At 46.5% G+C, this 17783-nt stretch overlaps 2 protein-coding genes across 11 annotated transcripts in view; one reads left to right on the forward strand and one right to left on the reverse strand.

Annotated features, from left to right (window-relative positions):
- The first annotated feature begins 3996 nt into the window (after positions 1-3996).
- Positions 3997-7947, forward strand: Spag4 (sperm associated antigen 4). Of its 4 annotated transcripts, none has more exons than XR_002821028.1 (12): positions 3997-4453; positions 4867-4950; positions 5114-5180; positions 5361-5419; positions 5593-5636; positions 5901-5926; positions 6023-6131; positions 6346-6421; positions 6522-6637; positions 6943-7120; positions 7569-7658; positions 7758-7846. XR_002821028.1 is itself a non-coding variant. In XM_023714924.1 (12 exons), exons 1-12 carry the CDS (start codon positions 4144-4146, stop codon positions 7911-7913), a joined length of 1305 nt encoding a protein of 434 aa, XP_023570692.1. In that variant the 5' UTR covers positions 3997-4143; the 3' UTR covers positions 7914-7947. The 4 variants fall into 4 exon arrangements, 3 of the variants coding, with proteins under 3 accessions (XP_023570692.1, XP_023570693.1, XP_023570694.1); XM_023714924.1 differs by having other exon boundaries at positions 6943-7110; positions 7758-7947; XM_023714926.1 differs by having other exon boundaries at positions 4362-4434; positions 4846-4950; positions 6943-7110; positions 7758-7947.
- Positions 7948-9363: 1416 nt separating this feature from the next.
- The window catches only part of Cpne1 (copine 1), a 49070-nt gene continuing 40650 nt past the window's right edge, over positions 9364-17783 (reverse strand). For 6 of the 7 annotated variants that reach the window (XM_004630866.2, XM_004630868.2, XM_004630865.2 and 3 more), the window contains 3 exons: positions 11879-12012; positions 11512-11748; positions 11072-11294 (listed from right to left, as the gene is read on the reverse strand). In XM_004630866.2, coding sequence (XP_004630923.1) covers positions 11154-11294; positions 11512-11748; positions 11879-12012 — 512 coding nt within the window. In that variant the 3' untranslated portion in view covers positions 11072-11153. Of the gene's footprint in view, positions 9942-11071; positions 11295-11511; positions 11749-11878; positions 12013-17783 lie in introns of those variants that run through there. The other variant, XM_023714743.1, reaches the window with a different exon arrangement.

Genomic DNA, 17783 nt, shown 5'->3' on the forward strand with positions numbered 1-17783 from the left:
AGTGCCACGGGCTCTCCCTCTGCCCGCCTGCCCTCCTGCCCACCTGAGCTGCCTCTGACTCACTGGACTCACCCAGCAGGCTCAGCAGTTCCTGCCCTGCTGAACTGTTCCTGCCCTTTAGTTAAACACATAGGAGGAAGGCCTGGGGCTCATGAGTGGAGAGGGAGGGAGGACAGAGAGGTAGGGATAAGGTGCCTGTGGACCAACTCAGGCCTCCCATCATAATAGGATGCCTCAGGCTTCATCCTTCTTCCTGGGCTAGGACCTGGGATAGGTTCAGAATGAGAAGACAGGCTCCTAGTCTGGTACCTGGTAACATATGAGGCCTCAAGGGCATGGGGCTCGCATTGCTTCTCCTCCTCCTCCTCCTCCTCCTCCTCTTCCTCCTCCTCCTTCTCCTCTTCCTTCTTCTTCTTTTCACATTGCTTCTTGTTCATTTATGTCCACAGCTCAGGATATGACATATGGTAAAATGTCAAAACCCTGGATGGGTAATTGGATGGATTAATAAATTCCCTAGCCCCTGCATTAATGTTATATTTAATATATTTATTGAATTCATATGAATGCATCCATAACCTGCACATAGTAAATGTTCCATATGCTTATTTATCTTTTATTTTCTTTAGACAAGATCCTGGTAGGCAGTTAAAGATGGCCTTGAACTCACTATGTAGCCCAGCTTGGCTTTGAACTCATGATGTTCCTCCTCCCAAGTGTGGGGATCACAGGTGTGCACTACCACTGCACTGCTGTTCCATATACTTCTTTTTTTTTTAATTTTATTTATTTGTGTGTGTGTGTGTGTGTGTGTGTGTGTGTGGCCAGCCAGGGGGCGGGCTGGCATGTGGTGCTGGGGGATTGAACCGCGGTCCCTGATGCTTTGCTAAGCTTGTTCTAAGTAGGTGCTTCAGACCACTGAGCCATCTCTCCAGCCCCCTTCCGTATACTTCTTAACTGGAAGCTAAAGATCCTTAACTTGGTTCTGAAGATAATAGTGGGACCATAGATGGCCTCCAGAGAGTCTGCAAACCTTTGAACTGATCTGTAAATATTGAGCATGTGTGCATTTTTCCGTATGTGAATTTCCCTGCTTAGATTATTGCCCTTAACCGATGTGAAGTAGTTGTGCTCATGAAAGAATGAGGCTGAAACTTTGTGTTGAATGAATGTCCTTGGCTACCTATTAAACTGTCCCACTTAATGTACCTCCTATGTGCAGGATTTGTGCTACGCCCCTGGTGGGGAGGAATTCAGCCACGGAGAGGGAAACAGGATGTGTTTTTCCATTTCCCAGTGTTTTCAAGGACTCCCGTTGCTAACATGGCCAAGTCCATCTCACAATTGCCATCATCATAGGAAAAGGGCACGGCTAGAAATGTCTGGAGAAGGAGGGCAGGGGGACTTCCTTGAAAAGGAGTATTTCAAATGGGCTTTGAAGACAGGGTGTGGGAGCAGAGCCAGGCATTCAGGCAGTGGAGAGGAATGTGGGCTGTGTTCTGGGACAGGTGATTTGTTCCAGTTAGCAGACAAGATTAGAGCATCAGAGGAGCAGGGCCTTGCTGCGTGGCTTTGAGCCTGAGTGGTTCCTTCCTGTGCTTCACCATTCCATACCAATCCTGGGGTGGGAAAGTTCTGTTCTCTTTCTCAGCTGTTAGGTGTTCAAAAGAGTCTGAAGGTCTATAAAATACCAAACAAGAGAAATGGGTTGTTTCTTTCTGAGCAAGGTCCAGGGTAGACTTAAGGCCCTCCAATGTTGGAGGAGGGTTTTGCTTCTCCCTCTTTGACAGACAAAGACACTGGGACCCAAAGGAGCTCATGGTCTGTGCCAGTTAATCTTGTCATCTTGACTGGATTAAGAAACTTGTGGAGACCTGATTAGATCATGGGGCAGCATACTCATCAGTGGATTAATCTTACCAAGCAGCATATTGATGTCACATCTCTGGAGCCTGGCATGGATATTTCCCCTCTGAGTTATAACAAAGCTTAACGGGTTGTTCCTGTGCCTCAGTCACCATTTCCACTTTCTTTTTTCTTTTTTTTCAACTTTCTAGTAGTCTAATAAGGCATGATGTGACAGGGGATAGGAAGAGGGCAGGATTTTAGCACTCTAATCTGTCATTGTACGCATTTAAGCAGTCTCAGGCAAGTCCTTTGCCCTCGCTGCACTGTTTGCCTAGCTGTGTAATTTGTGCAGTACACACTATCTTACTTACAGTGTGGACATAAATGAAGATCATGCATGTGGTTGTTTAAAATGCACATTCCGATCAAGGTGCTCACACCTGAAATCTCAGCTACCTAGGACACTGAGGCTGGAGGATCCAAAGTTTAAGTCTAACCCATGCAACTTAGTGAGAGCCTGTCTGAAAAAAGAGAGAGCAAGTGCTCCCTTTGGCAGGAGAGAGATAGAGACAGACAGAGACAGAGACAGAGACAGAGAGAATCTGGAGCCTAGCACAGTGGTACATTTCTGGTACATGCCTATAATCCCAGCACATAGAAAAGATGATTATAGATTTGAGGCTAGCATAAATTACACAGTAAGTTCAAGACCAGGATAAACTATATAGCAAGAGAGTATCTCAAACAAAAATAAGGAAAAGGAGCTGTGGTTGTAGCTAAGTGGTAAAGTGCACATGGTTTCTATCCTCAGATGGCAATTGGGACTGGGCGTGGTGGTATGTGCTTGTAATCCCAGTGTTTGGGAGGCTGAAAACAGGAGAATCACTATAAGTGTGATCCTGTAGTGAGGCCCTGTAGATCCTATACGAAATTAAAAAAAAAAAAAAAGTTTTGCAAAGACAATGTTGTGCCTGTCTGGCAAGCCCAAGGTCCTGGATTTGATCCCCAGTACAGAAAGAAAGAAAGAAAGAAAGAAAGAAGAAAGAAAGAAAGAAAGAAAGAGGAGGAGAAAAAGAGGAAGAGGAGGAGGAAGAAGAAGAAGGAGGAGGAGGAAGGAGGAAGAGGAAGGAGGAGGAGGAAGAGGAGGATGAAAAGGAGAAGATAGAGGTGGAGGAGAAAGAGGAGAAAGACAAGGAGAAAGAAGAAGAAAGGAATAAGGAGAAGGAGGAGAAGAAGAAGCAACAACTTAAGTGCCTCGGCTATGCTCTACTTCTTAAGATTCATTTCTTTGCAAATATTCGATCACCTACTGCAGGCTAGATCTTTCAGTGTGTTAGGGGATATAGAAGTGAACAAAACCAGCAAAACTCACCACTGTCAAACTATGTTCTAGTGTCCATGACAGGCAAAAATAAAATAAGTCAAATACATAGCATGCTAGTGTGGAGAGCAGAGGGGAAGCTGGACACGGTGGCACGCACCTGTAATCCCAGCTCCTAACTACTAGCTACTCAGGAGGCTGAGGTGGGAGGATTGCAAGTTCCAGGCCAGCCTTTGTAATTTAGTGAGACCCTAAAATTAAAGAAAGGGGGGGCTGGGGAGATGGCTCAGTGGAATAAGTGCTTCCTTGGCAAGCGCAAGGACCTGGGTTCAATCCCCGGTTCCGCAAAAAAAAATTAAAAAAAAATATATATATATATGAAAAGAAATAGGGCTGGTGAGATGGCTCAGTGGTCTAAAGCACCTACTTAGAACAAGCTTAACAAAGCACAGGGACTGCGGTTCAATCCCCCAGCACCACATGCCAGCCCCGCCCCCTGGTGGGCTGAGCTGGCCACACACACACAAATTTTTTAAAAAATTTTTAAAAAAGAATTTAAAAGGGCTGAGTGTGTGGCTAAGTGGTAGAGTGAACTGAGTTCAATCCCTAGTAATACACACACAAAACAGCAGGAAACAGACACAGAAATCCTTTTACATTGAGTGCTATTTCAAATGGAGACTTCTGGAAATGATCTGACGTCACTGCTCTCATTAAACGTCAGAAAGAACCAGACCGTCTTGGCTCCCCACGGCTCCCAGTGACGTCACGGCTAGCTCTGTGATGTCAAGTCTCCTTTATGACGGCAGTCGCCCCGGATGCAGACAGGAAGGGAAGGCTGAGTCTGGACACGCGGCCCGCGGGTTCACGCGGGGTCGGTGGGGCACCCGCGGCGCGCAGCAGCTGGGGAGAGCCGAGGGGCTGGGAGGCTGCGTGGCGACTGGGACGTCTTTGAGGGGCGTCTGTAGGTCAGGATGCGGCGGAGCACCCGCCCCGGCTCGGTCACATCCCCAGATGAGCACGCGCCCAACTTCTACAGCGAGAACAGCAACAGCTCAGAAAGTATCCCTTCGGGGAACTGCAGCGGGCGCCGGTCTCCCGGGCCGGGGCCCGGGGAGCCCGAGGGCAGAAGGGCCCGGGGCGCGAGCTGTGGTGAGCCCGCCTTGCGCTCAGGACTGCCCGGAGGAACCCCATGGGCTGGAAGCTCTCGGCAGGAGTCTGCGCCTCGGAACCACAATGCGGAGACCGCGTGTGGCGCGGCAACCGTGAGGGGCGGGGCCTCGGGTGCGGGCGGGGTCGAACCCATTGCGCCGCGGGTGGGGGCGGAGCTGGCCTCGGGTGGGGACCGGGTGGATACAATTTGGTCTGGGTGACTGTTGTGGGGAACGCTGCTAAGATCCCTTGGGGCGGTGCCTCTGTATGATGGACGGCTCTGGGAAGGGGCGGGGAAGCCCTGTGATTGGACCCTAAGAGGAGTTCCACCCTATGGACATGATTGGCTACCTGGAACAGCACCAACTGGGGGCGGAGCATCACTTGGAGGTGGGGCCAACTCCTTCTGGCCGCGGGACCAAGCCAGAGGGACTGCCCTCCAGTGTGGGTTGGGTAACTTGGGCCCGGGTAAAGTGGGTCTGCGGTCTGCGCAAGGCCCCAGTGGAGCGCATGGGCTCCAGCAGAACTGGCTGCATCTCCCGCAGTCTCTGAGGAGCAGCGGAGCCTTCTCGCGACCCTGGATCCGAGGCGGGAGATGCCTGCCCTGCGGGTGACCAAGAGCTTCCTGAGTACGCGCCAGGCCAACCTGAAACTTGCCCAGCCCCTCTCCGAGACCCTTGCCGGGTGTCCAGCCCCTGCCTCCTTACCGAGTCCCTGCGGAACGGGAACGCTCCTGGGCGCCCCTAGTGCGGTTCTCGGGTTTCCCTCTCTTATCTGGATCTCTTCCCCCAGGCCTCCTCTTTCAGGTGCTGAGAGTGCTGTTGTCCCAAGTCCGAGACGCGCTGCTCGGTGTGTGCAGGTCAGGGGAAACGCGGGGGCGCCGCGAGCGCTGCTTGGTCGAGTGGAGGCGACGCCAGGCCGGCGAGGCTCCAGTCCACTCCAATGGGGGCTTCGGGTTGGCGGGAGTGGGTCTAGGGCCCTGAGGTCCGGGCTGCATGGACCACGGCCCTGGGACCTCAGCCCCACTCCGTTTCCCCAGGGAGGTCTGCTCTGCCCGCTTCCTGTTTGCCACATCGCTGCTGAGCATCTTTCTAGCTGGTGAGGGGCGGATACCCGGGGACCCAGCTCTGGGTCTTCCTTTCGCTCGTGTCCCTCGCCCACTCGGCCTTCAGACCCTTCAGTCTCCCACCGCACTGCTCTCACTAACCCTGCATGCCAGGAAACCCTTCCCTGCCGCTTCCGTCCTTGACACACATACCCCCTTTCTCCAGCACTTTCTTGGGGGCTCCTGCACCTGTTCCCTCCTTTGGAGAATGTGAGTCGGGGCCACTGCATCCTGAGGAGAGGGAGTAGAGGCTGTGGCGGTCCTTGGGCTGCTGGGAGGGGACGGAGCCAGAAGCTAGTGGTAAGGAAGCGCACAGATTCCTGAGGGGCTGAGATCCTACAGGTCTGGCAAGTGTTGGGGGAGGCGGAACAGTTCTCAAAGAGGAGCAGTAAGAGGCTGGCCGCCTCCAGGCTGACGAGGGAGAAGGGGCAGGGCGAGGAGCTGAGCGTCGCTGTATTTGCCCCCACCCCTTAGGAACCTAAGGCGATGCTGACTCCCAGGTGAAAACAGGGCATCTGGGGCGGGGTCGCTGCTGCGGGGGCTTGTGGGAGGGGACACAAGGATCCGACAGCAGGGAACCCGCCTCCCCGCTCCAGCGAGTACCATGATCGTGTGCGTTCCCACGGGCAGCAGCTGCAGCAGCTTCAGGCCGAACTGAATAAACTGCGCAAAGAGGTGATCCGCGTACGCGAGGCCCACAGCGAGGTGAGCACCAGGAGGCTGTGAAGGAGTCTGGCCCTTTGATTTCGTCCAGTCAAGTCCCCACACACCTTAAAAGCCTCTAGCCCATTCCTCTGGATGAGTGCTGGGACTAAAATTTCATCCGGGAGCCCATAAAGTGCATGCCAGAGCACTGAGTGCCCTGAGAACCCACCTGTGAAACAACCCACAAGTCTGCCCCTTCCACCCCACTCCACAGAGAGTGGCCAAGCTCGTGTTCCAGCGGCTGAATGAGGACTTCGTGCAGAAACCAGACTATGCCCTGAGCTCTGTGGGTAAGACCCAAAGACACCCAAGGAGACCAGGACAATGACAGATTTCTTCCCAGCTGTCGGTAAGGTCTGGAAGGCCCTAAGTTATGTCTTCCTGCTCCAGGAGCCACCATTGACCTAGAGAAGACATCCCAGGACTATGAGGACACAAACACGGCCTACTTCTGGAATCGCTTCAGTTTCTGGAACTACGCGAGGCCACCTACGGTCATCCTGGAGGTGGGGATGAAACCAGTATCTTGTGCAGGATCAAGCGATGGGTCTGGAGAAAGGGCCAGTTCCGTGGAGGCAGAGCCTGGCTGAGTTGAGGGGCTCTTGGGGAGACTGGGTCTGGCCCTGCCCAAGTGAAGCTCCAAGGGAAGTGAGGAACTGAAGAGAACTGGAAGGGCAGGGGACTGAGCCCGGCGGGATCAGGGCAGGGACCAGGCCTGGAGGTGGAGCTTTGGGGTGGGCCTTAGATGAGGAGGGGCAGTAATCACAGTCCTTGGGTTCTGATAGTGTCTCCTCCCACCGCCCCTCCGCAGCCAGATGTGTTCCCTGGAAATTGCTGGGCTTTTCAGGGAGACCAGGGCCAGGTGGCAATCCGGTTGGCAGGTCGTGTGCAGCTGAGCCACATCACCCTGCAGCATCCACCGCCCAGCGTGGCGCACACCGGGGATGCCAGCAGTGCCCCTCGAGATTTTGCAGTCTTTGTGAGTGGGGGTGAGACAAGGACTTTGGGATTTTGCTTGTAACACTTTACCTGGCAGTCTTGAGATTGGTGCTGGTGTTCAAGTCTTTGCTCACTTGTAAAACGGACATACTAAGATTTCCCTAACAGGGCTGGCATCTCCAAATTATTAGCTTTTACTTTGTGCCAAGCACTTTACATGCACTATTTTATTGCATCCACCTAAAAACTGTGAATTATGATAATCTCCCTCTTTAGATATGAACAAGTAATGCTGAGAGATTACTTGCTCAAGGACACACAATTGGCCAGACTAAAAATCTGGTTTCCTAGAGCCTATCTTTCCCATTACACATCCTATGACAGGACAAACACGAGAGCACATGTAGAGCTACAAAACGCACAGAAAAGCCTCAACACAGTTGCCTCCCCTCCCCTCCGCATGGACCTTACTGTTCCTCCATTCACTCCACCCACCAGGGCCTCCAGGTTGATGATGACACTGAAGTTTTCCTGGGGAGATTCACCTTTGATGTGAAGAAATCTGCAATTCAGACTTTTCACCTACAGGTGTGTCTCCCTGGGGGTGAATATGCTAAGACAGCAGGAGATGAACAGGAAGGGCAGTGCTTTCGAGCAGTTCTTGGCATGATGCATTTGTCTCCCCAGAATGACCCACCATCTGCCTTTCCCAAGGTGAAGATCCAGATCCTAAGCAACTGGGGACACCCCCGCTTCACATGCCTATATCGAGTCCGTGTTCATGGCTTACGAATCTCAGAGGGAGAGGACAGTGCCACAGGGGCCACTGGGGGGCCCCATTAAACATGGTGATCATTGGAGCAAGCTTTGAGCTTTATGCAGGAGGCTGGATAAGTGGCGGCAAATGCTCTGTTGAGGGAGAGTTCTGGCTGCTCATGACATCAAGTATGGTTTAAAAAAAAAACTCCCTATTAATGCAGTCACAGCAGTTGATGCTTATGGAATGCAAGAGACAGGGCTGTGGATATTCTACACAAGCCATTAACTAACTTGATCCTCAGAATCAGAGAACTGCTCAGGTCAAAAAACTTTCTCAAGGTCACATAGCTGATAAAGGGTAAAGCTAGAATGGGATGCAGAGCGGTCTTCCTCCAAGCTGTATGACTTGCAGCCATAAGCTGCCAGGCAGCTGAAACCACAACTGTACCTCTTAAGTTTCTACCCCTAATGTCAGAATTGTTAGGTATAAGTGAAGGAGAATTGTGTATCTTTGAAAAGCTTCTGGATCAAAAGTTGATCCAGGCTAGCAGCCTTTACAGAGTTCTTTACTAAGACACGAGTCTGACTCCACTTATCTAGTATCCAGCAACTCTTGCCCTTAAGGAGCCAGACAAGGAAAGATGCTGCTCAAACAAACAGGACAACTGATTTATCCATCCAAGACTCTTCACTCTAAAATTTAAAGGTGGACTCGGGAGGAAAAAAAAGAGGCCAAGGACAATCTTCTACCTAGGGATATAAAATGACAGTGTTCTGGGCTGGCGACATAGCTCAACGGACTAAAGCACCTGCTTAGGTAAGCTTAGGCAAACATAGGAACTGCAGTTAGATCCCTGGCACCACATGCTGCGCCAGTCCCACCCCTAGGGAAGGCTGAGACAGCCACACACAAAAAAAAACTGTTCTACAAATTTCTTGGTGAGACAGCAATGTCTCTCCCCGAATTGGGAAAGTGCCAACAGACCAGTGAATGACTCAGACAAGGCCTGCTTAATGAACAAGTAAGTTTATTATGAGTTACAGAGCAGTGGAGAGCTTAGAGGCAGTTGCAGTCCAAGTTCACATGTATATATATACTGCTTACAAAGTCCCCATTTAAGTAGTCCCCATGGCTATTAAGTCACAGCAAAAAGCAGAAAAATAGACTCCATGGGAAGAATTATATGCTCAAATAATTCTCTTCACTGTTCTTATCAGGAATTCCCAGCCAGGTATGGTAGTACTCACCTATAATCACAATACCCAGGAGGCTGAAGCAGGAGGATTATTGTGAGTTTTAAGGACACCTGGGGCTACACAGTTCAAGGCCAGCCCAAACTGCATAGCAAGACCCAGTCTCAGGGCCAGTTAGATAGCTCAGTGAATTAAAGCACCTGCATAGGCAGACACGGGCTGAAGGTTCAACCCCTGGCATACTGTGCTAGCCCCACCCCCGGAGCCTGATGAGACAGCAACTGAGACTGGGCGTGGTGGCATGCACCTATAATCCCAGTGCTTTGAGAGGCTGAAAATAAGAGGATCATTATGAGTTTGATCTGTGTAGTGAGATCCTGTACTAAATACATAAGAAGAAAAAAAAAAAGACTGTCTCAAAAAAAGCCAACTCCCATGCCCCCCTCCCCTCAAAAGTCCACTGGTCTCAGCTAACACTGGGATACACAGCTGTTTTGGGGCAGCTTGGAACACAGCATCACCACCTGCTGAGGGACCCCACAGGGCAACTACATGGTGTCTTACTATAAAATAGGGTAATAGTGTTACTGTTATTGGCCACGTTCATATACTCAGGTTCATTTACTTATGCTGAATCAAAGAAAAAGGTCATTTTAGCAAAAAGGATTTATTTACAACTAAGCTTCAAAGAGATGGAGGACCATTTGCATGAAATTACCATCTCAACAAGTCCAGGTATGTTAAGAATTTTTTCTAGAGACAGTACACATCACAAACTTGATCTGTCACTTCCCGCCATCTTCAGCTCATTCTCTGGGCTTGGGTCTCCTGGTATCAGCATCTGCATATCCTGTCCATTCATCTGGGCTGAAAGGTGGGAGAAGCTGTGGGAGAGAGGTCTGAGGGAGCCACTTGTTTCTAAAGGGAAAAATAATCTAACTTTTAAAGTTTGTTTTGTGGCCAGTTATGATGGTGCACACCTGTAATCTCAGCACTTGGGAGGACTGTTTCGAATCAAAGACAAGCCTGAGCTACAAGGCCAGTCTGAACTACACAGCAAGAGCCTGCCTCAAAAAGACAAGTTCATTTTGTGAGGCCAGTTATGTAACTTTGGCTAGGGCTCAGAGGACTATTTCCCCTACACAAATTAATGTGAGCAAAAAAGTGCAATATTTTCAGTGGTAGGAATCTTCCCAATAAATTCATGTCTACTGCAAAAGTCCTAGGACTATGTAAGACATAGCTGTGTCTTTGTAGAGGTGGAACACTTACCCACTAAACTTGGGAATGTTCTTATGTAAACTGAAGACAAATAGATCCTATACCCTCTCAAAATCTACAGTAAACTGGGCATGGGAGTGCAGGTATATAATCCTAGCACTTGGAGGCTGAGGCAGGAGGATTACAAGGCTACCTGCTGTGATTTCATCTATAATGCCTTGGGTGCCAATCTGCACTACAAAGTGAGATTCTGTGTTAAAAAACAAACCTAAAGTTAGCCAGACATGGTGGCATATACCTGTAATCCCAACTGAGGTAGGAAGATGATAAGCTCAAGCCCAGCTTTGGCAGCACAGTGACTTAAAAGGACCTTGTCACTGAACTGGGAAGGGGTGGATGGGTGCCGGGGATTTAGCTCAAGTTTCAATCCCCAGTACTACAAAACAATAGCAATAACCAAAAGCAATAATCCTAGCATAGTGGGAGCCTCAGACAGAAAGAGTACACTTTGGATGGAGCCTGGTTTAGATTACTCAGCAAGACTTTATCTCCAAATAAGGCTGGAGCTGGTGGTGCGTCCCTGTAGTCCCAATTACTCAGAAGGCTAAGGCATGAGAATCATTTGAGTACAAGAATACAGACTAGTGGTACAGCAACGGTCTTTACTGGTCTTTGTTGAATGAAAGGTGCAAAGGACAACCACATGGAATCAAGAGTAGCAGTAACAGGCCACGACTGCTGGTGAATACCTATAATCCCAGCACTCAGGAGGCTGAAGGTGGAGGATCACTATGAGTTTGAGGCCAGCTTGGACTACATAGTAAACTTAAAGCTAGGCTTCACTACAAAGTGAGACCCTGTTTTAAACAGTAGCAGTAACACAAGCATGTATAAAATATAAAGTACCACCTAGGCCTGGGGGGTCTGTGCAGGAACCTTGGCTGGGGATGAAGGTATCTTGAGTGGCACCCAACCCTGGGCCTTAAAATAGGAGACCAGCTGTGTGGGCACTTCTGCAAGCACAGCCTGTGCCAGTGCTTCCCGAGAGGCCTGTGAGGACAAAAGCAAAGTCACTGAGGTGAGGTTGGGGTTAACAGCTTCCCAAAGTTTACATTTCAACCCTAAGAAAGCATACCAAATCCAACACCCAAAACTGCCCCAGACTTTGAGGAAAGGGCTTGCATCTGCTCATCCTTAATCCCATTAACATCTAGAACAGGTGGAAAGATAAACTTGCAGAGTAGTTTGCCCTCAGCCTTGCTCTTACGTTTTGGAACCGACGATAAGGCACAAACTGCACAATGTCACGGGCTGCTGACTCCCCGGCGCGTGTACGCAGAGGTCCACCATCGGCATCCAGTTGTTCCATGGCCTCGAAGTCCGCTCCACCCACACCCACAATGATCACTGACATGGGCAACTTCGAGGCATTTACCACTGCCTGGCAGGTAGCCTCCACGTCTGTCACAGCACCATCAGTCAACAGCAACAGCACGAAGTATTGCTGGGGGCAAGCCCAAGTATATATTCAGGCAGATACTCTTTTCCAATCCCCCTACCCCAACATTCCAATCACATATTCCCTTTTTACACCACCCTTACAAACCACTACCACTACTAATACTACTACTTACTGATGCAGTCTTTTGATATGTAGCCTGGGCTGCAAATCTGGCCACATGGTTGATGATGGGTGCAAAGTTGGTGGGGCCATAAAGGCGAACTTGGGGCAAGGCTTGGCGGTAGGCATCTACAATGCCCTGGATACCTGCAGAGAAAGAGGGCCAAAGCAAGGCCACTGTGAAATTCTAGACTTTCCAAGACTAGGCTAGTCTTGAAAACAAGAATCTGGATGTATTTCACTCAATCACCCCTGTGACCCAGGGTACCTAACTATATCTTTAAAAAAAAAAAAAAGACAAAAAAAACCCTCTCTTAAGTGTGATTATTGGGGCTGGAGAGATGGCTCAGTGGTCTAAAGCACCTACTTAGAACAAGCTGAGCAAAGTACAAGGACCGCGGTTCAATCCCCCAGCACCACATGCCAGCCAGCCCCGCCCCCTGGTGGGCTGAGCTGGCCACACACGCACACACACACAAATAAACAAAATAAATAAATAATAAAATTTAAAAAAAAAAAGTGTGATTATTATGTACTATTTCTAGCAAAGGGAAACTAAGATAAACAGCTGTTTTGGGGAGAGTACTTACTATATACAGGATTACTGCTTTAAGTTTACTGCTTTACTCCAATCTTCCCTTTGAATATTCAATATCCTGTGATATTTAGCTTAACTATAAAATCTAAGCACAGAGAGGTAAGCAAGCTGCCCCCAGTCATGTGGTCAGAAAGTAGCAAGATGAAGAGTTGACTCCAGAGGCAGAGATCCAAGATGGCTGACAAGAGAACATCAGAGGTGCTCAGAGAGAATTCAGACGCCACAGGTACTCTGTAGTGGGGGAAAGACTTATATTCTGAAACAGAAAATTAATCAGAAGATGATATATGTAGATTAATCCAAACATCTAGATCATCAAAAATGGGAAGCAGTGCTGTCATGGCTGGTCTGCAATGCCCCAGCTATAGCACCTACCCCTCCAGCAAGCAGCCATCCTGAAAGCACTCTAGACAGTCTTAGGGACCAAACGAACTAAGAGGCCTAGGTTAGACTGCAAATACTAGCCCTTTCTTATCACTAGAGCTCCCCTCTGGGCAAAGAAAAGACAAGGGAACAGATCTGCACTCCTGAGGGTGGTCACCCCACCTGCCAACTCCCAAGGATACTGGTCACCACAGGAACACATATGCCGACTTTGCCAACATGCTGAGGGGAAAGAGTCCCAGAGACAGTGTCATATTCTGTCTGCTGGCTGGAGGAAAAAAATACTGAGACTGGGTAAGGTTTTGCGTGCACATGAAAAGAGGAAATTAGTGTGGCTGCCTGCAATCAGAATGAAAGTAAGACAAGAAGAGTTCCTACCAAGGCCAGAGAGATAGCTCAGTAGAATAAGCGCTTGCCTGGCAAACACAAGGGCCTGAGTTCAATCCCCAGTTCCTCCGAAACAAAAATCAAAAAAAAAAAAAGCAATTTCTGGACTCAAAACAATACCAGTATAGCATACCAGAACCAATGGGATACAAAGAAAATAGTCCTAAGAGGGAGCTTTATTGTAATCAATACATTACAAAAACAGAGCTTAATGAGCCTGAAGATACACAACAAACCAAACCGAATTTTTTTTGGGGGGTGGACAGGGTCTCACTACACAGTTCAAGCTGGCCTTGAACTCACAGCCATCCTCCTGCCTAAGCCAAGTGCTGGGATTACAGGCATGTGCCACTATACCTGACTCCCAAACCAAATTTAAGAAGGGAAATCATAAAGATCAGAGCAGAAATCAATAAAATTGACACTAAAAAATACAAAGGGTCGAATCAAAGAGCTGGTTCTTTGAAATAATAAACAAAATAAACCATTAACCAAACAACACAAGAGAAAAAATATTCACATTAATGCAGTTAAAATGAAAAAGGTGGCGGCCGGGGAGATAGCTCAGTGGAATAAGTGCTTGCCTGGCAAGTGCAAGGACCTGAGTTCAATCCCCAGTTCCGCAAAAAAAAAAAAAAGAAAAGGAAAGAAAAGAAAAAGGTGGCTAAGCATAGTGGTGAATGCCTGTAATCCCAGCACTTGGAAGGCTAAAGCAGAACTGTTGTGAATTCAAGGCCAGACTAGACTACATAGCAAAACCCTATCTTAAAAAAAAAAAAAAAAAAGGCAAAATCACAATAGATACCACCAAAATCCAAATAATAGCTACTATGAGAAATTACATTCCAACAAATTGGAAAATTTTGAAGAAATGGAGATTTTTTTTTTATTTTTTGACAGATTCTTTTTGTTTTCTGTGTTTTTGTTTTTCTAGTACTTTTATTTCTTTAACATCTTAAGTCTCCAAAGGTTAACTTTTGAAAAATATAGTTTCATATTATTTACATGACCTATGTGTACAGCTTCCAGTATCATAGAAACCCTTCTGTTTGAAGTGCAGTGACTGTGGAAATAACTTTCGGCCCTTCAGAGAAAAGGCCGTGGCTGTGTCCTTGACCATCAAATACTTGTCACCCCAGACCAGGACTGTTAGGCACCTTGAGAGGCTGGAAGACTGTGGACATGAATTTCAATACCATCTATTTTGGGTGATCTTACTCATTTTCTTCTCTTTCTTTTTTTTTTTTTTTTTTTTCAGTTTGGTAATATGGTTTTGTTTCAGTCACAGAGGATTTTTGAATGACTTATTTTTTAAATTTATACATGTGTCCTTGTTTTGCAAGCAGCCTATTACATTGCAAATTAAACTAGTCATGAATATAAAGGAAAAACAATTCGTGGTTGAACTCAATAAATTACCCAGTCCTAATACGTAATCCAACTTTCCTTGTACAAAAATCCTCTCTTGTTTTTCCTCCATAATGAGGATTTTGATATAGGAGACAATTATTTTGGAGTGGCTGTAGATTACAGATTCACTGCTGAACATTAAGAGGTCAAAGATTTAGGGTCCAGGTAAGCAAAGAAACTTGGTACATTCCAGACTTAACTTTATTGCATTATTATTATTATTGTTTGTAATAACTTAAAAATTTTTATTGTGGTAAAAATGCATAGCCTAAAATATTTTTATAACTATTTTGAAGCAATTAATTCGGTAGCTTTAAAGACACTAGCAGCGTCTGTAGCCATCACCACTACCCAGTTCCTGAGATTTTCATCAGTCCATGTGGAAACCCCCAATGCATTAAGCAATAACTCTCCATCTCCCTCTCCCCTCAGCCACTGGCAAACAAATAATTTGTTTTCTATCTCTCAAGACTTGCCTGTTCTGGAGTTCATATCGACACAAACACACAAAGTATGTCCCTTTGTAACTCTGTAGATGATTTAACTTGTCTATGATTAATGACATGCTAGTTTACCTGAAAGGAGTTCTGCTCAGCAAAGGGGCTTATTTCAGTCTGTTGTCTGTTACTCATTTTCAAACTTACTACATTTTAAATGTCTTGTCTTTATTTCACCCATAGCTAAGCTTACTTTATTCTCATTATTCTAAATGATCAGATAACCACAGAAACTGCTACTGAGTACCGACTCAAAAAACTAACATCTGCAGGCTGTGTAGGATATATGTCAGATGCATATTTAATCCCAATAAATTCACTACTGTTTTGTGAGCAATCTCCTGTCTACTTAGCGGTGCCAACTTTTCAGTTTCCACGCTGAGCTGTTTTTAAAAAACATATAAAAAAGACTGATAGTAACTGGAATTAGTTTCTTATAAATTAATCAATAAATCTAAGATTAAAAATTCTAAATTAGGGGGCCTGCCCCTTAGCTCAGTTCTTTAAGTGGCTGCTTCAACAAAGCAGTCAGGCTCAGGTTGCTGTGGTTCGATCCCCACAACTCAAGCTAGCCAAACCTGCCCTGAAGGCATTCGGAGCATAAATAAATAAATAAATAAAATCCTTCTGCCATTTTACGGAAAAAAAAAAATCTAAATTAAGTGCTTTCCTGGCAAGTGCAAGGTCCTGAGTTCAACCTCCAGTACCGCAAAAAACAAACAAAAAAAACCCCTAAAAATTCTAAATTATAGTTTTACTTGTATTTTAAAAATACATTTGGAGATATACATACACCCATGATCAAGCTTCTCTTTGATGTACACTGTTGCCATTCCGATGACGCAGTGTGCAGCAGATCCCTTGGCAGGCTGAGCACAAACATGGGAAGCCCCTGTGGATTTCTGCTGGCACTGCCGCTATTGTCCACATCTACTGATTTCCTGCTAATGTGACAGTGGCTTTCATCTGACAGATTCTTAAGACTTACACAAATTACCAAAACTGTAAGATAATGTTGCACTGTTGGCCCCAGAGCCCTGGGCGTGGTGGTGCATGCATGCCTGTAATCCTAGCACCCCAGCATTTGGGAAGTTGGGACAAGAGGGACGCTATAAGTTTGAGATCAGCCTTGGGGCTATAAAAGTGAACACAGGGCCAGTCCAAACTGCATAGCAAGACCCCATCTCAAAAAAACAAAAACAAGAAACAAAAAACACTAAACAATTGAATAACAAGCAATGAAATTGAAACATTAATAAAAAAAAATCTACCAACTAAGAAAAGCATAGGACCTGATGGATTATCTGCTAAATTTTGTAAAACCTTTTAAGGACATTATAATACCAATTACTCCTCAAACTCTTCAAAGAAACTGACAAGGGAAAAGAATACTTCCAAACTCATTTCTAGAAGCCAGCATCATTCAGATCTCAAAATGAGACAAAGACCCCAAAAATAAAATTACAGGGTAATCTCTTTAATGAACATATACACAAAAATCCTTATAAGATATTGGCACTGGGTATGACAGTGCATAGATTATATATATTTTAATATAATCCCAATCAAAAAACGTATAGCATTCCTCACAGAACTGGGGAAAACCTTAAAACTCACATGAAACTAAGAAAGACCTAGAATAATAAAAGCAATCTTGGGTAACAAGAGCAAAGTAGAAGGCATCACAATACCTGACTTCAAGTTATATGACAAGGACACAGTGATAAAAACAGCCATATGAATCAGTGGAACTCAACAGAAATGCAGAAACAACCCCAGACACACTGAGCTCCTGATCTTTGACAAAAAAAGACCAGAAACGTAAGTTGAAGGAAAGACAGCAAATGGTGCTAGGAAAAGAGGCTCTACAAATGCTGAAGACTGAAGCTGGATCTATAACTCATACCAAGTACTAAAGTAAAATAAAAATAAAAATGAATCAAACATCTAAACATTAAAACGGAAACAATCTACTGGAAGCAAAGCTCTTAAAGTGATTGAGGTAGGCAAGGATTTTCTGCAGGAACTCCATCAAATTAAAAAGCTTCTGGACAGCACAGGAAACAACCAACAGGGCTGGACAACTTCTTTGTCCATTAGAGAAATATGTAAATTAAAACACCAAGATAGGGGCTGGTGAGATGGCTCAGTGGTCTAAAGCACCTACTTAGAACAAGCTTAGCAAAGCACAGGGACTGCAGTTCAATCCCCCAGCACCACATGCCAGCCAGCCCCACCCCCTGGTGGGCTGAGCTGGACACACACACACACACACACACACACACACACACAAATAAATAAAATAAAATAAAATAAAATACCAAGCTATCAGGACCAGCCAGATAGCTCAGTGGACTAAAGCACCTCCTTAGGCCCCGCTACAGTGATTGAGACTGGGCATGGTGGGGTGTGCCTATAATCCCAGCACTTGGGAGGCTGAAAACAGGAGAATCACTACAAGTCCAATCTATGTAGTGAGACCCTCTAGACCCTGTTCTAAATACAGGAGGAAAAAAAAAAAACCCATTTTTTAGGTATCATACCAAAGAGCTAAAAATATCATATTATGGAGATACATGCATGTGTTTCCAGGGCAATTTGTAATAGCTAAGTCTTGGAAGCATTCTATATGCTTCCAAGAC

This window comes from Octodon degus, unplaced genomic scaffold (genome assembly GCF_000260255.1).
Source record: "Octodon degus isolate 3935 unplaced genomic scaffold, OctDeg1.0 scaffold00037, whole genome shotgun sequence".
Taxonomy (NCBI): Eukaryota; Metazoa; Chordata; class Mammalia; order Rodentia; family Octodontidae; genus Octodon; species Octodon degus.

Bases quoted from the DNA above. Each gene is read 5' to 3' on its own strand.
- Spag4 (XM_023714924.1), top strand. From the start codon at position 4,144: ATGCGGCGGAGCACCCGCCCCGGCTCGGTCACATCCCCAGATGAGCAC. The intron at 5,927-6,022 runs GTGAAAACAGGG...TCCCCGCTCCAG, and splicing joins AAGGCGATGCTGACTCCCAG to CGAGTACCATGATCGTGTGC. The intron at 7,659-7,757 runs GTGTGTCTCCCT...TTGTCTCCCCAG, and splicing joins TTCAGACTTTTCACCTACAG to AATGACCCACCATCTGCCTT.